We start from the raw sequence: 23,948 nt of genomic DNA, 5'->3' as shown, positions 1-23,948 counted from the left end.
CAATTTATAGGAGCGATGCAAGAAGGATCATAACTCGCAAAAATTATGATCGGATTGATGTTGGGTAAACAACTTACTGATAATTATGGGTCACAGTTCAAAATCTATTGTCGACGCGAATTCTGTCGAGGAATTTGAAGCTTAAAATATACAAAACGATAATCATGCCTGTTGTTCTGTATGGTTGCGAAACATGATCGCTTACTCTGAGGGAAGAACATAGACTGAAAGTATTTGAGAACAAGACTCTGAGACGAATATTTGGACCCAAGAGGAACGGGAATGGTGAATGGTGGAAACTTCATAACGAGGAACAACATAATTTATACCGTTTACCAAACACTGTTAGGGTCATTAAATCTAGGAGGCTCAAGTGGGCAGGTTGTGTAGCCAGGATGGTAGAAAGTAGGAACGGTTTTAAAGTCTTCACTGGACGACCAATCGGAAAACAACCATTAGGAAGACCTAGACACAGATGGGAGGACAATATTAAGATGGATCTCGCAAAATAGGAATACAAAGTAGAAACTATATGCAGTTGGTTAAGGATAGAAGTCAGTGGAGAGCTTTTGTGAACGCGGCATTGAACCTTCACGTTATATAGTCCTTAGAGTTAGTTAGTTAATTAGTTTGCATTAATGAACTAATGGATATGTAAGTGTGCCGGTTAGACTTCCTGCTTTATGTGATTTGTTGTAGAAGACTCCATAAACTTCTTCCTATCACCGACTACGTTACACATCCAATGGTGTATTGATGGAATCCAGAGATTTAGATAATACTAAGTCTTTCTATCTGATCTTTCGTTCTCGAGTACTGTTCCTCTATTTTATTGTTCCGACAAATTTTAATGAGGTTATTGCTCCGAAAGGGTGCATTTGTGTATCCATGTTGGTCCACAATTCTTCCTTATTCTCGTTTGAGGATCAAAACTCTCAAAGCTTGTCGATGCTGTTTCCAAACATCTTGTATATTGTCAGTTTACTAAAACATTGCTAGTGCATAACGGATTAAATAATAATTTTAATGCCTGAAGTGGGAAGTCAATTCTTATTTACACTTTTGACATGTTCATCTTGCTAATATTGTGAATTTAATATAATTAAAACATAACCTAAATAAAGCTAAATTTGCATTTAGTTTTTTTTTTTTCTGTGAAGTGGAACGTAAGAGTAGAATTATTCAGTCTTCTCAATCCTAGAGTCCAGTCAAAAGCTATATATTTTACATTCTATCCTTTCTTTAGGTTAAGTGTACAACATAAAGAACTATTACTGTCTACATACACTATTTCAATTAGATCGTGCTGAAATTCACAATGAACACAACCAACCAGAAAATCATAGTAAAAAAAAAAAAAGTTTCATGCTTGAATAATTTGCATAATAACACAATCTTGAACTAAACATACATAATATAGGACATGCATACTAGAACGTGAGAATGGGAAAGTAGTTTAACGTTTCCAATTGAAGTCAAAAACTACCCACTGTGGTAAATGATTCGTTCAAAATGTACGAGTGCACAACACTATATAAATGCTGTTCATGAAATGAAATCTTTTAAGTCTTACGTCCCACAGTTATGCCGGCTAAGCTAAAGGAGACGGTGATGAAGAGAAATGAATGAAATGGTGAAATGAAGAAAGTGGGAGTAAACGGTAGAACTCCGAGAAAACCCACGCACACGGTGTTTGTCCATTACAAAGTTCACTTGGCGCGAGCTGAAATCGAACCAGAAACCCCATGCACCAGAAGTGAACGCTCTACCACTGACCCATCGCGGCAAATTATGTTCATATTAGGAGAATAACACGACAGACATTTCATAATTAGCAAGATAAAAGCCTCGAGACTATTCTAAAAAAACTGCTTCGAAAATTCCATTTATATAGTTGTAACGCCTTTAATCTATATCTTTGTGAAATTTAGGTATAAAAATAAAACCTAAAGACAAACTTTTTCACCATTACGAAATGTAACTAAATGTTTCATGAATAAATTAAACTATTAAAATTTTTGATTCTTTACAGGTCGTTCTCATAAAAGGAGAGAAGTAAGAAAACCAGTTGAGAATGTTCCAAGATCATTGCCAGAATGAACTTAAAAAGAATGAAGAGATGGAGCGGAAAGGATAACTGCGATTGTTCCTACATGTAAATCTTTTTATCCATACCTCCTGTTTCTCGCAAAAAATCGCAAAATATCATCTCTCTATGACTTACGGTTCCCGAGATATGACTCCTTAAATCTCCCGAAATTCGAACTTTTTTGGCCAATATCTGGGGAACGGTAGTCAGTTGGCCAGTGGCCACCGGTTACTATTTGGTACCAAAATGTTCACCATCCTCTTAGGTGTTGATCAACACAAATATGATCTCTCTATGACTTACGGTTCCCGAGATATGTCTCCTAAAGTTTCCCGAAATCGGAACTATTTTTTGGCGACCAACATGTCTGGAACTGTAAGTCATATAGAGATGATGTTAGTGTTGATCAATACCTAAGAGAATGGTAAATACTTTGGTACCGACATTAACTGGTGCTCATTGGCCAACTGGCCACCATCTTTCTATAATTTATGGTTCCCGAGATAAGGTTTCTTAAATCTCCAATGGCCAATGGCCAAACATTTTATGGCCAATATCTCGGGAACGGTAAGAATGACGCAAAAAATTCCATCATTTTCTCAGATAGTTTTTGATGCTTTACCGAAAGGAGGGTTCAAAATTTTAAAAAATCGCAAATAACATACAGACGGACAGACAGACACACAGACAGAGAATTCAGTAAATAACTTTTTAAGTTCGTTGAAAAAGTACATCATCAATAAACAGCCACATTTGATGTTCCTTATACACTGACGCAAATTTCTTTGATCTAAATTCAACACAGAACAACTCACTGAAATCAATCTATTTTCAGGATGCATAAAAACAAGATGTATATTCCATTGACATGCATACTACATTAAAATCATTCACAAAAGGAAATAAGAAATAAAATAATTTTAAATCAATTATTATAATGACGTGTAAATATTAACGCAAAATCGAAAAAAATAGACTCAAAAAAATTTAAACTACGCATATAGTATGATACCTCATGTTGCAAACTATACAAAGTATCTCTCAAGAGAAGAGCATGTCTAGCCACGCTATCTTCCTCCTTAGACCATATATACTTGGGTTCAGTAGACTCAACTTCCAGATCTCCGCCAATATGCTCTTCTAATCCTGACAAATGCGTATCCAACTCATCAAGTTGCGTCACAAGTGAGGAAAGCTTGTGACAGAACATAATAAGAATGTAATACAGTGACTAATTATTAACTATCGATATTAGTATTTCACCTAGTTAGTAACTGGGTTTTTCATGCTCTAAACATTATAAGTTACTAACACTATAAAAAGTACTATTTCTACACTAAATTATAGTAATAGAAATGTTAATATCATTGATTATTTATTAGATTTAATTGTATTGTTAATGATAAATAAGAATATGTCACATTGAGATTAGTGTATCAAAAAAGATTACTAGTAATATAATCAGCAGCAATAATGTAATTAGGATTAAGGTTACAGTAATTGAGTGGTAAGGTTTCGGATTAGACATCACAAGATCCATAATTATGAAGCACTACTAAGTCTAATCAGTAATTAGGTGGGTGGCAGTTGGAAAACCGAATGTCATTGGAAGTGTTGTGTTCACCAAACATCGTACGGCCAACTGGAAACTTTCTTGTAAGAAAGAGGTAAACGAATCTTACTCAAGAAATCCAGAATCAACGAGAATATGACTCACAATGTGTTCTGGTCTTACATTCTTCAATTACAAGTAGCCGGTTGGTTTAATTAAACCCTTTGGCGTTTCGTCTCAGGGAGTTCAGTTTAGTATGAGAGATTTCTCTGATTTTAATTAAAATTATAACTCAGGTGCGATTGAAAGATTGCAATTTAGTAAGAGATTGTAAGATTGTAAGAGATTGTGACTTAGATGCACATTTTAAGGTTGTTACCTTTAGGGCAAAAGCAAGCTTCCTTAATTTCTGTGGAGTAGTAAGGAAGTTAAGGGACCCGTATAAGCCTCAGAATCAGACATTCTTACATTCACAGCAATAATGTATCAGGCTGTTATTTCAAAAGAGACAGCACTTTAAGTTATTATAAAATACTTTTTAAAGAGCGCTTGTTGCAGAATGTGAAAAGAAAATCAACAGGATGTTAGAGAACTTGAGGAAGGTATTTGAAGAATATGGGATAAAATCAAATGTTAGAAAGACAAAAGCCATGGTGATTGGAACGAAGCGGTCTGTGTAAAATATAAAAGTAGGAGGGGAGAAAATAGAACAAGTAAATGGTTTTCGATATCTGGGTAGTATTCTTAGTAATGACTGAAATGCGAACGTGAAATAAGAGCAAGAATGGGAATAGCGAAAAAAGCCTTTAGGAGGAAGAAAAGTCTGCTTTGTGTGACCTTGAATAAAGAGTTGAAAAAAAGACCTTATAAAATACTTCGTGTGGAGTGTTGTACTGTATGGAGCGGAAACATGGGCATTACGTAAAAATGATGAAAAACGACTGGAAGCCTTCGAAATGTGGGTATGGAGAAGAATGGAAAGCATTAATGGGTCGAGCGGAAGACGAATGAGAGGGTATTAGAAATGGTGGGGGAGAAAAGAACACTTTTAGATACTATTAAGAAGAGGAAGAGAAACTGGTTGGGCCACTGCCTGAGAAGAAATTGTATTATGAGGGACGTGCTAGAGGGTATGGTGGAAGAAAAGGGAGGGAGAGGGCAAAGGAGGCTACAATTAATGAACGATATAAAAACAGAAGCATCATACGTGAAGACGAAGAAGTTAAGGGAAGACCGTGGAGCATGGAAGCTTCTCAGCTGCGGCAAGTGACCTGCCAATAAGTGCAGAATACCTATGATGATGATGATATATTTAAACTGATGTATAAATTCGTAAATCAGCTTGAGTTTTCTGAACCATTTTTCGAACAGTGATTTATTATCAATGGGAATGGTTCTAATGGATCTATGGTTCTAATAGGAATAGTTCTAATAGTAGATGTTGCTACAAGATACTAAAATCTAAATATCCTTCCTAGTGATTTTAATAATTTCTATAATCAACAAACAATTATCTCAGACTAGTGTGCCTTAAAGAAATTAACATAAATAAATACATTTATTTACCTGGTTCGCTGAAACTAGAAGTTCTTCTGCCTGTTGATAAACTCCATTTCGAAGTCTGTTGGCTCCCTCTTCCAAATTATTAACCTGTTTGGTGTCTTTTGGCATAACTGTGAGCACCGCTTGTGTTGTAACAGAACCAAATTTATTCCGAGCCTCAATGCTATATTCTCCATCTTCCTCGGGTCTCACATTTTTTAGTTTCAAAATCCAAGCACCATGGCCTTGGTTCTCTGAAATATACACAATATAAAATGTTCTATATTCCCAGCAGGTTCATAACAACAGAATTCACTCAGTGATTTACTGATAGTGTAATTAATTACACAGCTGCACACACAAAAAACTAAATAAATAGATAAATAAAATTCTGTACACCGGATCCCGGGGTATGGATTCAATGTATTTTGTTACACAGAATCCAAATTTAGAAACCCCAGGGTATGGATTTAATGTATTTTGTTACACAGAATCCAAATTTAGAAACCCCAGGGTATGGATTTAATGTATTTTGTTACACAGAATCCAAATTTAGAAACCCCAGGGTATGGATTTAATGTATTTTGTTACACAGAATCCAAATTTAGAAACCCCAGGGTATGGATTTAATGTATTTTGTTACACAGAATCCAAATTTAGAAACCCCAGGGTATGGATTCAATGTATTTTGTTACACAGAATCCAAATTTAGAACCCCCAGGGTATGGATTCAATGTATTTTGTTACACAGAATCCAACTTTCGAAACCCCAGGACGATTGAACATGTCATTTTTTTATAGGCAAAAAATTTGAACGATTTTGGATAGCGAGGACAAAAATTGGCACGGTCAATCGCCCTGGGATTTTGAAATTTGGATTCAGTGTAACAAAACACATCGAATCTATACAATGGGGTCCACTACACAGAAATTTTGTTTTTTGGTATTGCTAGAGGGAACGTTTATCCCTCCTATCCAAAATCCCCAAATTTTTCGCCCCTAACAAAAATTGACACGGTCCTGGGATTTCGAAATTTGGATTCTGTGTAACAAAATACATCGAATCCCTACCCTGGGGTCTTCTTCACAAAACTTTTATTTTATTTATTTATTTATTTATTTATTTATTTATTTGTGTGTGTGTGTGTGTTATTAAACTAAATCTCAAACAGGCAATAGCAAGATTATTCATATCAATTATCAAGTAATATATTTGGTCTAGGAATTAATTCGTGCGGTTGGTACGCACACATTGAAGCTGTAGTACAAACACAAAATACATAAATACCTTAAGAAAAATATTGTCCATCGCTAGCCACCACTTTCGCCCATCTGTCAGGCAATGTACGGATTCCGTGGCGAAAGAAGTCCTCATCCTTGGAAGCGATCCAGTCAGAGACCCATGTTTCGATATCTTCTGAAGAAGTAAACCGCTGTCCAATCAAATCGTTGTTCATGCAATCGAACAAGTAGTAGTCCGAAGGAGCAACGTCTGGTGAATACGGCGGGTGGGGTAAAACTTCCCATCCGACATTTTCTAAATAGGTTTTGACCGGTTTTGCGACATGTGGGCGAGCGTTATCATGTTGAACAATAAGTTTATCATGTCTGTTCTCCCATTCTGGTCGTGTTCTGGCCAGAGCTTGCTTCAAACGCATTAATTGTCGTCGATAACGTTCTCCATTCATAGTTTCACCCGGTTGCAGCAGCTCATAGTACACCACACCTTTCATATCCCACCATATGCACAGCATAACCTTTGCACAGTGAATATCTCGTTTTGGTTGTGATGGACCTGGTTCACCTGGTTTCACCCAGGCCTTTTTTCGTTTAGGGTTCTCGTAATGGATCCACTTCTCATCACCCGTAATAATTCGATGCAGAAACCCCTTTCTGCTCTGTCGTTGAAGCAGCAATTCGCAAATGGTTTTTCGTCTTTCAACGTCTCTGTCTTTCAATTCATGTGGAACCCAATGTGACATCTTTTGAATCATTCCCATGGCTTTCAAGCGTTTGGAGACTGTTGTTTGATCAACGCCTAATGCTGCTGCAAGTTGTTCCTGCGTTTGACACGAATCCTGCTCGAGCAATGCTGTCAATTCTTCGTCTTGAAATTTTTTTGGCTGTCCAGCTCGCTCTTGGTCTGCCAAGCCGAAATCACCACTTCTAAACCGTGCAAACCACTTCTGACACGTTCGCTCAGCTAGAGCATGGTCACCATACACTTCCACCAAAATACGATGACTTTCAGTCGCACTTTTCTGCATGTTAAAGTAATGCAGCAGGACACCCCGCAAAAACACTTTATCAGGCACAAATTGCGCCATGTTCACTTAACTACAAACTGGTGTTGTTGACGCTTTAATCCACTGCCCTATACTACGAACGATACGCGATGACAGGGGTTTGCAACACATGTGTGGATACACGGAACTGTGGGACGCTCCGTTCGTTGCGCCATCTCTTGTCCACCCGCACGAATTAATTCCTAGACCAAATATTATAATATAAAATTGTGATTTTAATAGTAAAACTTATGTATTCCAATGAAACTTAAATTGGATCAGCCGTATTAACACGCATAGCCAATATTGTCCCATCGCTCATCTTAGTTACTTTGATCTAAACATTTGTACTATGTTTGGTAAAAAAGTTACATATTACAAAATTCTGCATTATGTAACACACATTCGTTCGCCTAGTTCAGGACAAACTCCTCAAAACTCAAAGTATTTTCCTCAAAACTTGGTTTTCGTAAATCATCACTTTCTATTTCTCTGTCCGAATTAGCGACAAACTTTCGTATTCATATAATGGCACAGGATAAATTATACTTTTGTAGATTTATATTGTAAAATCGTAAGTAAAAGTAGTGATCGTACATGCATTTCCTGATACTTAACTATTATTTGCTCGCTCGTTAATATAGTTTTCGTTTATTACTATCATGTCTAGGTATTTCAATTTATTTTTCATCTCCATTCTTATTATTGATTGATCTCTTCGTTGTTTCTTAAATAAGGCTTCTCGCGTACTTGCTACCATGTACTTCATCTTGGCATATTCAACTACTTCCGGACCAATTTCTCCGTCGTCAAGAAGACATTCACATTTTCTTGCATTAAACCTATATCCCCTCCAGCAAGTCCCCGTCAACGTCACTCAAATAAATTAAACTATGTAATTTTTGTGAATGTATAACATAAATTACAATAGCATATATATATATATATATATGCAGGGCGCAAAATTTCCGGTTGTCAGGTCGCCATTGGCGACTAGAAATTTAGAGCTGGCAACCAGTGTTCAGTAGAATGGTTTCTGCCTAACTCACAGGGCTGCACAATTTCTGTTTCGCACGAAAATAATTGTCATTGAATGAGAGAAAACACGGAATGTGAAGTCTTTCTCTGTCAAACCAAAGGCCGTTGGGTGGGAAGGGGGCATTTCATAATTTGTACGTGAGAGAGACTGGTGACCATCATTTTTGAATTGGTGAGTGGTTTGACTTTGAAATTTTGCGCCCTGTATATATGTTTTCTTTAGTTGTACAAACAAATGGAAGTGAAACTCACCTATAATACACCTATCTGAAGGATGAAGTATTTTAGCACCTTTCCAAAAAGTAAGCATAGGCTCGGGATATCCTGTTACTTCACAGAAGAACACAGCTGCTCCACCTTCTTCAACGGATGTGGCCTCCGGCTCTTTCAAGAATTCTGGAGAAGCTTCTGCTCTGCGACTTGCTATTATGTAAAGAAGAAATACTCTATTTTTAAGTACATTAAAATAATCAAGAAGCAATATCAATGGTAATAATTTACTTATTAACTGCTCATATTCACATATTTTCCTTTGTAAAATCATAATTTCTCTCGAATCATGTAGTAAATCATGCGTATTAATACTCATCGCCTTACCTTCTGAAGAACGCAGGGGAGTTTTAAGTGTATTTTTCTCTGTAGGAATAAATAACACATATGATAGTCATATACAAAGCGTTTCCATGCGAAGTTATGGTGTTCATCGAATTTTACATGCAAAACTTAAGGCTGTCACAATTTTCCATTTAGCATCAAAATCAGCACCTTTTGTGTTTAGTCGAACCACGTAAAAGTCGTGTTTACTAAAAATCATTTTGCATATCATAATATTTCCCTTCGAGACGGAACGACTCGAATACGTACTGTATGTGCAAATGTTCTTGGTACTTTTTTACTGTGTATGAGAGACAGTGAGTTTATCCATGTACTGTTCTTTCGCACAAGACTAGGTTATTGTCCTACGTGCTAAGTTTTTTTTAATGAGAAGAAAATGTGTATGTATGATCAGTTAATATATACAAAACGCATCTTTCGAAATAGCATACCAAATTGCAATTCTCTCTCTTACAAGTGTAATGGTCAAAGCATCCACAAGCAAAGTCTTTATCGTTTATTATTTATTTTAGGGCAGCAATTATCTTATCTATGCAAATGTTAAAGATTTATATTTATCGTAGGTTTGATATTTTAGTCTCTAGATGATAAACAAAAATGAACGATAAACTAATATGTAAAATAATCAAAATAAATGATAAATATATGAAAGAAAATATTGCATAAGATTATAATAGACATATGTATGTAGCAGTAATTGCGCGGATTAATTAAGCCATATTGCATCTAATATTTACCTTCTCCATGCCTATATTTTATTCCTAAGTCTTATTTAATAATAATAATAATAATAATAATAATAATAATAATAATAATAATAATAATAATAATAATAATAATAATAATAATAATAATAATAATAATAATAATAAACAACTTTCTATCAAATACTAATTGCTCTCACTGTGTTCAATTTATAAGCTATCTTTTTATAATCGTTTATTCATTTATTTTATTACTTGTTCTTAATTTGCAGTGGTCTTTACACCTCCACCTAGCTCAGTTTACTTCCTTCTCTGTTTCAGACATATTTTCTTATATGGGTCGTACCTCTTCCTATTTGATAACTGATCTGATCTGAATACATTTTTATTTTTTATGGCTAATTAGAGAGCGTGAGACAACGTTACTGGTTTTTCTTGACAACTGTTTATTATTTCTATTTAATTATGATCCATAAACAATGGAAAGTTTTCATATTTTCATTTCCTTCAAATATAGAATTAATGTGTATTTGTTAAGAAAAAAATATATAATTATCTTTTATTTTCATTTTCATGTACCGTACAATTATCAGCAAAATTTAATAACTTCGGCATGAATAAACCAATTTGAATGTTGCTTTCGGTAAATGACAAATAATATATTTGACCGATATAAAAGAAAATTTCATCCAAATTTCTTAATTTGTTTACGTATTACTGACAAGTTGACAAAAGCATATTCACTTTTGTAGAAGATATTAGTATATGTTAGGATAGGAGATATTAGTATAGTTAGGTGTTACAGGAAGAAGCAACAAAATTTTCCCGCATGTTCGTTACATCAAAACAAGAAGAAACTTTACTTTGTACTTTGCTGAGGAATACACAAAGATGCTCGACCAAATAAAATATTACCTCGAAAACTAACAGGTAGCAAAGCTTTCTACCAGAACATCGTGTGTATATGGCTGTATTCAAGGGAGTCCCTAAGGGAGGGAAAGGAGGCCAATCACCCCCTTTTCTTTTGGCACTCGATTTTTTTTATTACATATATAAAAATGGAAGCAACACAAGCAACATAAATATTTCATTTTCATATAGATATACTAGCCTTCGGCTTGCTGGAGACTTTGTACCCCAGATCCCGCATTTGCTTGGGCTAGTTTCACACTTCTCAGATCTCTAACACATATCTAATCTTAAGGGATTTCGTTCGAGATATGACTATCTTATTATCACAATTGCAACCTCGGCTCTTTTCTTCTTCCCTAGTAGGGATAACATCAAAAAACGCTAAAACGCATCTTAAGTTATTTTTAAATCAAGTCTAAGTACCAAATTTCATGCCTCTAAGCTTTAAAAAATTCGAGATATAACCATCTTATTTTAACACTTGCAACCCTCCATTCTCTTTTTCTACCCGCTTTTTTCTTCCCTTCTTGAGGAAATATCAAAAAACGCTAAAAATACGTCCTCAATTATTTAAAATGAAATAACTAAATACCAAATTTCATGTCTCTAACCTTAAAATTTCGAGACGTGGCCACCCAATTATAACAATTGTAATCAGAATTGCAAAATAAAAAGTTTAAAGATTTATTTGCCAGGTATTTCGCATGCATACATTTTTTTTCTATTACCAGATCCACATCTTTTAAAAATACACTATACCTAGGTACTGATAGGAAACCGCAATTACTATATAAGCATATGTGCGAAAGTGTTAATTTGTAAAGTACAGTTAGCTTTAAATAATAATGCAATACACTTCTTTTTGTCTCACACACTTTAACCTGCACGCAAACGAATACGTTGTAATATGATAAAACAGAGATTTCAAAGTGATAGAATTAAAAGCAAATAAATAAATAAATAAATAAACAAATAAATAAATAAATAAAATCTTATCCAATTCAGAATTACTAAATGATAAAAGTTTAAAGACTCATCAAACATACTGACCTCTAACGGTAAGTTGGAAATCATGCCACGTAGCGCCTTCGGGGTTAAATGCCACGCACGAGTACGTTCCTGAGATCTTTGGTTCTGTGTTGTAAATCTCCAGATAGTGCGAATCATTTAAGGAATAGAGCTTGTAATTATCTCCAGCTTCTAATAAGATGTCACCATGATACCACGCTACCCCTTTTACAAAGAAATAATGAAAAATGGTTGTTAACAAATATTTCATATCATTTGTTTCTTATATTTTGTTTCAAACAGAATCTTTGTAGTTTACGAATTAGAACAAAAGTCTAACTAAAAGGTTGCCACACATTAAAAATAAAATTTTTGATTTCATTTAATTATATTTTCGTTATATTTGTTTAGTGGACAAATATGTACTGTTCATTATTATTACAGTTCATAAAATGATTATTTTGTTTAAGTGCTTTAATAAAAAACCATATTTACAGTTCGTAATTTGCATATATACAGGATGGATAAACTCTTGATACGCCTTTGTAACTTTAAACTAATGAACAAAAAATAGTGAAGTTTTGCACCATCTAAATATTGATAGAGAGACATTTTTTGCCATACTCTGTGGTACCATAAGGTTAGCAGTGTTGCCACCCCACGATAAAGTTGTATTTTTTCAAATAGAATTGCGTCAAGTTATTATATATTTCAATTCTACATGTCAAACGGAAACATACATTGTTACATTTATTATGCAGTGTTGCAAACTAAGGAGGCTACAGTATCACAAACATCTAAATGTTGGTGGTTTCTAGAGCAGTAATAAAGCAAATGAGACAGACGCGGCAATCTACATCTGAAGTACTTTAGTGCCCAATAATGAGAATATGATGGACTTCAAATGAATACAAACAAAGTTGCAATAAATGGAAAATTTGACTTTTTTCAAAAGCCTCTATTTCGAAAAACTGCTTTAATAAGTAGCTCATCCAATTTCTTAAATGATTTTCAATAAATGTGAAGATCACAATGCGGTTAACATCAATTTGATATTATGAAACATGCCGGAGATATGATAAAAACTTTTAGTTTGCAACACAGTTTAAAATTATGTAATTCCGAGAATGTATTGTAATTACACCTCTCAAAAAGTATTGTTTCAATGTTATAGAAACAAAGTAAACCATAAAAATTGTTATACAAAGTTTCCACAAATACGCCATTTTAAGCAATATATCAAATTCTGCCATTTGTTTCATATCTACCTAATAATTTGAGATATCAAATTGCTGCAAACAGTATTATGATTCTTATGTCTGTTGGAAACTATGTACAAAATTCGTTGTGATACTTATCTAAACATTTTTTCGAAATAAAATTCTTAGAAAAAAAGTAAAATTTTCAATTTCTTACAAGTTTGTTTCTACTTGTTCGAAATACATCATATGATGACAGTTGTATTTGACACTACAGTACTTTGGATTTATATTACCTTGCCCGTTTCACTTGCGTTATTAGTGATGTTGGACCGTATTACTTTGTCCGTTTCACTTGCGTTATTAGTGATGTTGGACCGTATTACTTTGTCCGTTTCACTTGCGTTATTAGTGATGTTGGACCATCCAAAATTTCGTTGATTTTATGATGTTTGCAACACTTGATATTGTATGTTTTCCTTTTTTATGTAAATTTGAAATATGTAATAACCTGACGTAGTGCCATTTGAAAAAAAAAAAAAAAAAAAAAAACTAAGATTGTCATCACTGTTAACTTTGTGGTATTATTGAATATGTCAAACAATGTTTTCCTACCTATATTTGCAAGGTAAAAAAATTAGCTCTTTTGGCCCATTAGTTTAAATGTTACAAGGGTGTATCAAGATAATGGTCCATTCTGTATATCTGCATCTTTCACAAATCTTAGCATTTTCAAGTTTTGAGTATTACATTTCTTTGACTATTTCCCACAGACAGAGAGAATCAAAATTATTTTTAGACCTATCGATAACGAAAATATTCATTTACCTCGTTTTCTCGTTGATACTTCAGAAGTAACGAAATTCTAGGGATATTAATAAATACCAGCAAAATATGATGATTTCTAGGTGTCAATGATGATTTCTAGGTTTTGTAATTTGAAAAAGACTACGAATTTCTTGTTCTCTCTGATAATATTTTAATGATACCAAAAATAATTTTCATTATATGCTTAGGTAAGGTAAAATTTAACAAATTACCATAGTTATTCAAATTGTTCTATATTCAAAGGTATCTACTTACCGATTGGTTTATTTCCTTGAGCCTTGCAGAAGAAGCGCACTGCTTTCCCCGCGTGTATGGTGGTGCTTTCTGGTGGCACAGAAAATTTTAATCCTTTAGGAGGTGGTTTTCTCTTGCCCACGGGACAAAACTTTGGCACTGTCAGTCCGTCTGATGTTTTACCAATTCGTGTCCTAAGAAAGAATAAAGTTCTTGTAAGTTAAATAGTATCACTATGATTCTTTCTTTAAATACTTTAGCGAATATTTTTCTTTTTTTATTTTATTTTACTACATTGTACATGTATCGTATTTAAACATAGTAAACTACTCTATTTATGTTAATCTACAATAAATTGTGCAACAGACAAGAATTTGTCCAGAGGAAAAGAAAAGCCTTTAGAATATTGTTGTAGATTATTCATGACAAGTTTAAATTTAATTTTCGAAATATCAAAGTTATGAATATTTATTGGTTTTTTACGCCTTCGAAACTTCCAGATTATTTTTTTAAATCACATTGTACTTTGTTTACACTCTTGCTGAGTGAAGGTGATAGATATGGCTTCTTTTAGAAATACTATTCCATTCACTAGTCTGTTATGCACTCTACCATTACATTCTTCAAACAGATTTCTTCAATTGGATGGAAGTAATGGTAAAGTACATACATAATTTTTACATGAAAATGGAATAATTTTTACGATGCGCAATTTCTATAGTTTTGAATCAGCAAAGAAATTCGACGAGAATCGAAAAATTATACAAAGCTGAACTTAGAGCGTAATGCCATAGGAAAAGTTATTGCGAGAAGAAACAGCAAGTGATGTGGCAGTGAATTAGCAATCTGATTCAATATCTATTATGTTGTGGGACAGTATGTTATTCGGATCATATATGAAAGTCTAGACCCACGTCTCATATTCTTATCTCTTATCTCTTATTTATTTCTTATTTAAAACGGCGGAGTTAAGGCATAACCTTTTCTTCCACTCAACCATGTAAACTTTTTCTTTTACAATCGGATCTCATAATAGAGGTTGTTTTCTTATTTTTTATTTTTTTATTTATTTATTTTTCCAACGAGAATAAAAAAGATTTACACACTTAGGCACGTTAAAGAGTTACAGACATACAGAACAATAGAAAGAAAATAAAACATGAAAAGTGAAAATGAAACTTATTACATATCAAATAAACACTAAAATAAACAAGCGACAATGCTGAAGACATGTTAAACTGTACAAGGAGAGAGAAACAAAAAAATCAATCTTGATTATATATAATATAAAATATATTAATTTGATTGACTATGTATTGATAAAATGATGCACATACTTAGTTGATTATGTATAATATATACGTACATACACATGTACCAGAAAGGAATAGAAAAGAAAATAAGAAGAAATAGAAAGAGAGAAAAAAAAAGAAAAACGAACGACTGAATGGTAACGCAAGGAATGGTTTCGTGCGTAAAAATTTTTTTTTCTTTTTTTTTTTTTTTTTTTTTACTGATGACCTGCATTAGAAAGATATTCTTTAAGCCGACGTTCAAAAGTCAACACTGAACCAGAGTTTCTGATGCTTTCAGGGGTATCATTCCAAGCTTTGGTGGCAAACAATGTGAAAGAATTGGAAAAGAAATTACATTTGTGCGTTTGAACGGCGAATGTTGTATTTCCTTTAGAACCGATATTTAGTGGGTAAGTATCGCCGAGAAATTTAAATTTTGAGGATAGATAAGTAGGTTTTTTACAATTAATTATTTTATATAAAAGTGTTAGAGAATGAATGCGGCGGCGGGTGTTTCAATTGCACCATCCTAGTTGCTGACAACAATGAGAGATATGGTCGAAGCGCTTTTTATTAAATATGAAGCGAACGCAGGGATTCTGAATGCGCTGTAAACGTTTTGCCAGATCTTCAGTTAAGTCAACTAATCTAAATGAGAGATTACCAATGATTGAACTAGGGACGCTTTAATGGATTCCGGAAGTTTTTTTTCTTTTTTTAGCGCTGAAGAGAATGAAGGGAGCCGTAAGCTGTCTTGCATACTCTATTAATATTGTCTGTCCAATTTAAGAATTTATCGATCTGGAGTCCTAGGCTATTGACGCTATCGCTTACAGGAATGGCTATGTTGTTTACAAGAACATTCGGTAAGCTTGTAATATTGATTGTGGAGAGTAGTTTACGAGAACCAAGCATGATAAATTTTGATTTGGTTGGGTTTACTTGCAATCCATTGTTACGTGCCCATGTGCAGATTCTTTCAATGTCACTGTTTAAGTGATCAATCGCGGTGGTTAAATTTAGGTTATAAGTGATTAAATAGCATTGTATATCATCTGCATATAAGTGATATTTACAATGAGTGATGTGTTCAGGTAAATCGTTGATATATATGGAAAACAGAAGAGGTCCTAGGACGCTGCTCTGCGGGACTCCACATGGGACAAGTTTCGTATTGGAACATGTTATTAGTGACAACTTTTCGTTTTCTGTTTGATAAATAGGAGCTAAACCAAGATAAAGTTGACTGGGAAAAGTTGTAGAAGGAAGACTGTTTGGCAATCAGTACGTCATGGTATAGTTTGGAAAGCTTTAGAAAAATCTAGTAGGAATAACAATGTAATTTGGCGTTCATCCATAGCGGCACGAATATCATCAGTGATATTTACTAGAGCAGTGCAAGTGCTGTGCTGAGATCTGAAACCTAACTGAAAGAGATTTAAGATGTTATTTTGTTTCAAGGAATTTAGTTAATTGGTCATGCATTATATGCTCTAACGCTTTGGGACGTGAAATTTTACACGAACAGATTTCCCTCGTGGATATATAGTTGTCGTACTCTCCTTCGACGCGGGAGACCCGGGCTCGATTTCCGACTGGAGCTCATGTGGTTCATACCTCACGTTAAACTGTAGGCCCTCGTCTCACTTAGCTAAAAGAGACGCTAAACTCCACTTCAAAGAACCTATTTAAACGAATACACAAACAATCAACATTTAATTATCTATTCAACACAATGTCACAACCTTGGTTTGGGAACAGGTTTCGATGAATCCGACTCCCTACACAAGCTATTAAAACGTCTCTGGTCTACAGCAGCATAATCTTCTGTGTATTCACTATCCTGTTGGCCAAATTCCGTTAACAAATCCCCTGAAAATAGAATGAATAATACAATTATCAAGAATAGTAAAAACAAGACCATTTCACTATATAAATTTTGCTTTACTTAGCATTATTTCTTGTCTAAGCATACGATTAGATTAAATCAAACTGAGCTCTATTGACCAAGCAGCACAGCTAGCTGATCACATTCGAAGGTGAATTACTGCAGGTTGCGTTAATTTCTAAATGAATTAACCAGTACAGTAAAGTACTTGCTGAAGATAATTTATCAGAAAGGACCTATTTTTATTGCAGACCGACAATGGTATAGAGAGTATCAAATTTCATTTACATAGTAATTTATAAACAATATAACAAAAATATCCTACTTATGAACAAAGTGATACATATTATTTTTACTTAAAGAATCGGCGGATCGAATTCGTATTCTTTACGTAATGGCGGTACTAAAGTCTACTGTGTGAAATCTTACTAAATTAATGAGAAATGTATACAAGGAAAAAAACAGCATGCTGCCTTAATAAATTTAACGTAATTTTACCATTTTCTTTAGCATTCAAAGAGTTGAAAGGTAATGCAAAGGAAAACAAAATGACTTCTTGTCACTATATAAAATATTTACATTACACTAGAGCACTAAAAATGACTTATATCGTGTGTTACAAAAATTTCTCACAATATTTTGGGAATAGATTCGTCACATTAAAACAAGAAACAAAGATCATATGGACCTGTGGTCGGAAGTGCATATTTTCGTAGTTATAGGGTGCAGAAAACGTAATAAATACATAAAATTAAAGATTCATAGTTCCACTACTATTGAACCGATTGTAGTCAGGTCATGACATTACCAAGGAACTAGTATGTTAACTATCCATATTTTAAAACTTCGGTACTTGCGCAATCATTTTTAGAGAGGCTGTTTGGGAGTACTTGATCACTCTCCACCTACCTCTCTAAAAATTGGTGTGCAAGTATTGGAGCATTCTTATACATGGATATTTGAATAGTTCACATACCAGTTCCTCAGTGATGACTTGACCCGACTTCGATAGGTCTCATATAACTCGACAAGTTTCAAACCAAGATGCGCAGATCGCTGCGGAGCACTTCGTATTCCACCACCCTCCCCACTACTCTTCCATCCACTGATCTGGCCTTGAAAGTACCAGTGATACTAACTCAGCAAACTTATGCTACAACAAATATCACCTGCTAAAATAAATGACAAATATTACCGTGTAGCGTTATACCTACAGTATCGACTCGTAATTCTCATATCAGTGGTCCATTTCATTTAATCCCGCTTTCGAAAATGCGTTGCGGTGGTAGCTCTTCGTATTCTACGGTAGTATATTCTGCGTATGTTCGTTATTAAGCTTTAAAACGAAGAGAAACCAAAAGGCGAATGGCTTAATTTTCTGGATTCCACATTAAAGACTGAACTGACAGCCGAGCCTACTAGAACATTACGATACTGAACCAGGGGCGAATACAGAAAAGGGGGCGTACCTTTCTGAAAGGGAAATATTTCTGTCTTACTTCAATGAGACGAGTTGACAAAAGTATTTTTGTCAATATAAGACAACAAATAAGCTGCTTTCAGTCTATTGTTAGTACAAACTATGTCTCAAGTGTTATAATGTTTAATATTTTGCACCCCCCATCCTTCTGAGTAAGAATGAATAATTATTCAACTTCCAAGGCCGAAGATACAACTTGTGTAAAAAAAAAAAAAAAAAAAAAAAAAAAAAAAAAAAAACTATAACAACTTATAACTAGTAGAGAAAACTTCGTTCAACGATTTCTTTTATTTCAGCTAGTTCCTCTTCCAGAAGTGCGGATCAAAATATTTGGTATAGTTGCAATTAAAATATTTGATTTAATTATCACCCTAGTTATATGTTCGAGGTCCCAAAGGTCATGTAGGCCCCCTATTGTATTTATGAATATACATTATTTGGCATAATTTGAATGCAATTTGCTTTAAAATCCTCATGTATATACCTTCTGCATCTGAATGCCCCCAACTTTACAGAGAAATCGGCGCCCTTGGGTCGGGCCTAAATGCTAACTCGAGTCGGGCCTCACATTATTAATTCACGGGCCCGGCCTGAGATGAAACCTACATTCAAGCATCACATTCAGTACTGGCGTGTTGGCAAAGTAAGAGTGAAATAGGTGCAACAGAAACTGTTGGAAAAGGGCCACGTCTTATTATGGTCCATGCAGGAGGGGAATTTGGGTTTGTTGATAATGCTCTATTATTGTCCAAATCTAAGCAGAAAAAGTGGAGATTATCATGAGATGAACAGTAGAAATTTTTCAAAATGGATCGATGAAAAACTACTTCCTAATCTTCCCGAAAACAGCGTTGTTGTCGTTGATAATGCCAGTTATCACAATGTTCAAATCAATAAAAGACTATCTATGTCTTCACTTAAAAGCGACATGATACAGTGACTATCAGCGACAGACAAACCTATAAACGAAACCGAAATTGAAGCGGAGAATAGAGTAAATACATTGTGGAGAATGAACAAAAGACAATTTTTCTTAAGAATTCAAAATGTACCTTATGTGAAACAATACGCGATTGACAAGAAATTTATAAACGCGAGGCACACTATAATAAGACTTCCACCTTACCACGCAGACTTAAATCCTATTGAACTTGTGTGTGGGGGGGAAGGGGGAATAAAGAGCAAAGCAAGGCAATGCATTTCCGATTCACTGGATGAAAAGAAAGAATTACTGGGCAAGTTATTTAATGAATATTCACCACAGAAATGGGTAAAATGTTCTGAACACGTGAAAAAAATTGAAGATTCTTACTTTGAAAGAGACGGACTTATGGATGAGCGTGTAGATGAACTGATAACTAGATTTGGTGAAACCGATTCAGACTCAGATTCATCGGCCGATACAGATTCAGATGAGTGGGAGAGTGAAACTGAAGGAGAAATGGAAAATATTTAGAAGGTGATTTCTGTTATCATTTATTTATTTATTTTTCATTAAGATTCATTGCGAACTTTTCCACCTTTTAATTCATATATTACGTTGGTAAGGAATACCCCTAATCCTACTTAATTCATTTAATATTCAAAGAGAAAATATTAAAATGCATTAAAAATTTAGTGCAATCAATATACAGCATTTACACTCAAATGTCGTAGAAAATCCTCAGACCATTCCGCTCCCTCCAGATTGCAACACTGCAAAACATCATCGTCGCGGAGAAGGGAGTGGGGAAATGTAGGATTAGATGCGCAACAACTAGGCTGCAGCGTTCTGTTTACAAACTTTTTCACTAATAGTAGTGGAGCTATTAAATTTTAAAGTTCACTTGTTTCACGTTTTCTGCACCCTATAACTCCGAAAGTATCCACTTTTGAGCACAGGTCCTTATGAACTTTTTTTCTTATTTTGATGCGAGGAATCTGTTCTCAAAATATTGCGATACATTTTTGTAACACCCTGTAGAATTAATGATCGTAAATATTCATGAACTTCTAAAAATAATGATGACATTAACTATTAAGCGATGAGGGAATTCGTTTTGAAGTTATTCTTTTCTGTATTAAATAGTCGTAATAAAATAAAAAAAAAAAAACAGAAATAAGAAAACGACAATTAGTTAGTTATCTATGGTGTAAAGAATTAAAAAGGAACCTGAGTAGTTTCTGAAATATTGAAGGTGTTTACGCACATATGTTTTCAGAGAACGTGGAGGTGAGTGTGAAAATTTTAATATTTATCAACTGGTTCATAAGCTTATGTTAATTTCAAAGAAGACTTAGTTTAAACCTAAACGAACTATGTAATGCGCCGCTATGATATAGCTGTACCGTCGCACTACACAACATTTTGGAAGGATTGAGAAAGATACCGATCTGTATCGGATGATTAAAAGAAATTAAAATCTAAATCAAATCTTCAAATTTTTCGCATCGAAACTCGTAAACAAACTTAAAAAACAAGATGGCCTGTAAATCACATATAGTGTAGATGACATTTTGTGATTGTTAACTGGTAATTTAGTTTGAAAATATAAACATGTAAATCGGTAGAGCCTCGGATCAAAATATCTAGTGCTAAAACCAACTGTAAAATTCCATTTGTGCTTAGATCTAAAAAATAATAACCAGCTATAGACCGAGCTGTCGCAATATGTCCATATCCTATCAATGATTTGCAGTTTTACAGAAACATAGTGATTTATAATCAAGTAGTATTTTTGATTATGTCTATATGCATATATACATTGAGAATATAATTCTACTATCCATTTCATAAAGATAGGCCCCTGACTTCGTGGTGCTGCCGTGACGTTCAGTCAAAACTTATATTGCATTGTCGTACCTCGTTGGAATTCCTGAAATGTTGTCTTTTCAATACTTAAGACATAAAAATTTTCTTTGTACTATGCAGTGAGAAAAAAATTAAAAATTAATGAAAAAGTGCGTATTTTTTCGTACTTTTTTGGTAGATCAATGTTTATAGTACTATATCTCAGAAAAGAGATCACGTGAAATAATTTCCTGTGTACAATATGTAGATGCATCTATTAACTGTAAGTTGTGAGAATTTCAATTTTCATCACTTGATACTTTTTGTGTAATTATAACAAATGTACGACGCTCTGATCTCCTTTACCATGGTAGGTAGAGAAACGTACAAAACACTGTTCGAAAATTTGGAAGTCTAGTGTTCCAAATATTTGGAACTATTAACAAAAAAAGGTTTAGTTGGTAGAGTATTTATTTTTTAAAAATTTTTTTTTACTTCAACATGTTCTCTGCGTTAAGCGGTGAGCCATGTTGCGGCCCAATCTTTAAATTCCCCGCGCTTATATGAAGAAACAGCATACAGTAAGTGGAAGTGCGGCAACGCTGTCGTGCAGTGTTGTCGCTTTCAGGAAGCTTGTAGCGCGAAGCCTACTTCATAAGAATGTAATAGGAAAAAGTATTTATTATAACCTTTCACAACATCATAAAAATAATAATAATGCATTACATATCTCAATTTAATCGAAATAAAACGTTGAAGTAAAAGATCCAAAAACTCATCTCTTAATCTATTTACTTCATTCACTTTCGTAATGGGTTTGTTGACTCATCGCTGCTCCTGTTATCTTCCTGTACACTTATTAACAATGGCTCCATTTTTACCTCAAGATCTATCAGTATACACACTTTCCAGCTTACGAACATGTTAAAGGTTAAAAAGAAATGTATCCTTGGCAATCACGTGTTCACCCAAGTTCTGCGATCAATTTCCCTGCCGAATGTATACAATAACACAGAATGGGTCCTTTGTTTTCTTTCAACGAAAGAAAACTATGCAATGTGTAGGTGACGAGGGCTGTATTTGCGTCTAATCACGTTGCACTGATTACGCCTTCAACACTTCCCTTCGGTTCGTAGGCGTCAAAAACTTAGACATGCACTCACATCATATGGGTTCATTGCAATGAGACGGACGAATGGGCATTTATATTTTCCTTAGTATATGTCGTGGTTTTTGATTAAAAATATATATATATATGGATATTCCTTTACGAGCGGCGGTATTACAAAAAGAAGAGGCAAAATTTTTAGCGATAATGAAATTGCAGAACTGATGAATGACTCCGACTCAGACGGTTATGAGTTAGTAATGAATAGTAATGACATTGATTATTCTGTGCTCAGTGGCGTATTCGGGAGTGAACAAGATAGTAACTCTGTTTCAAGTGAACCTGCGGCTGCGCCGGGAAAGAGAGAAAAAAACGTGTCGTTCCTATTCAAAGACAGATTCTGATGTAGCTTGGAGCGATAAAATTCAAGTAAATGCAAAACCCCTGTTTAGTGGTATCCCGGGAATTGATCAAAATGCTGGGTTATCTACAGAGTATTCCGCATATAAAGTGTTTCAGCTGTTTTTACCGATGAAGTTTTATAGTAAAAAAAAAAAAAAGTTGAATTGATTTTGAGTTGAACGTCCTGTTCAGCAGTGAGGCTATATGAGACGTCGACCTACTGATTAACGTGAAATCCAAACTACATGAGCTCTCCCAGGAATAGTAGTAAAAGTTATGAATCAATACGCAAAACAGCAGATTGAGAAAAAGAAAAAATACTAAAACAAAAATCTTTGTTTTCTAAATGAAAGCGTGTTACTTTAATTAAAAACCAGGAACTTTTTACAGTAATTATTCACATAAGCCTTGCACGGAAGCCAGCTTTACGCGATTTTTACAAATCAACTACGCAAGAGCTATTAGTATGTCTGTCAAGTGGTGGAACAGATCTTCTGTGAAGTGTAAACTCAATATTACATATCAACTAAGGTTGTATCATATAATAAAGTTTATGCTTGTATTTGTGCAAGTGTATTTTGTACTGCGTGCAGTAAGTGAAAAACTGACAAAAAGCAACAAAGTTTCGAAGACCATCACATGCAAATCCAAACAAAATAAGAGTTCGCTTTTCTAATTTTGAACATTTGGCACATTTTCTGTATATCCTGTTAATTTCTAAGAAATTGGTTTAAAATCTGTGGAGACAAAATTTTAAAAATATATCTAAAAAGTGCCAGACAGTGTGCGTGACAAGTTTAAATACCCGTCCGTCTGAGTGTGTATACGCGCCAGGAAAATGTGGCAACGTAGCACTCCGTATAAACTGCGATAGCGAAGGGCGCAAAGCTGAGAAAATCATAATGTCATATTTGTGATTGTTTATCTTTTAAAACAAGTCAAAACAGTTTGGTTGAAAAAGCTACTTTAAGATCTTTCTAAAAGTTTTTTAAGATTGTT

The 23,948-nt window shown here is 34.3% G+C and overlaps 1 protein-coding gene across 12 annotated transcripts in view; it reads right to left on the bottom strand.

Moving 5' to 3' along the window:
• The window catches only part of LOC145684179 (uncharacterized), a 692,246-nt gene that overhangs the window by 87,529 nt on the left and 580,769 nt on the right, over window positions 1-23,948 (bottom strand). For 11 of the 12 annotated variants that reach the window (XR_014131255.1, XM_081756189.1, XM_081756245.1 and 8 more), the window contains 6 exons: window positions 17,047-17,173; window positions 14,028-14,200; window positions 11,788-11,970; window positions 8,759-8,929; window positions 5,208-5,437; window positions 3,102-3,284 (listed from right to left, as the gene is read on the bottom strand). Coding sequence is in view for 11 of the 12 variants with exons in the window: in XM_081756189.1 (XP_081612315.1) it covers window positions 3,102-3,284; window positions 5,208-5,437; window positions 8,759-8,929; window positions 11,788-11,970; window positions 14,028-14,200; window positions 17,047-17,173 (1,067 nt within the window). In the remaining variant the exon portion in view is untranslated. The remainder of the gene's footprint in view (window positions 1-3,101; window positions 3,285-5,207; window positions 5,438-8,758; window positions 8,930-11,787; window positions 11,971-14,027; window positions 14,201-17,046; window positions 17,174-23,948) is intronic. The other variant, XM_081756264.1, reaches the window with a different exon arrangement.

The sequence above is a fragment of the Thermobia domestica genome, chromosome 1 (assembly GCF_964235325.1).
Source record: "Thermobia domestica chromosome 1, izTheDome1.hap1.1, whole genome shotgun sequence".
NCBI classification, from domain to species: domain Eukaryota; kingdom Metazoa; phylum Arthropoda; class Insecta; order Zygentoma; family Lepismatidae; genus Thermobia; species Thermobia domestica.
The sequence above is the reverse complement of the archived record's forward strand: the minus strand, read 5'-3'. Positions and strand labels throughout refer to the sequence as shown.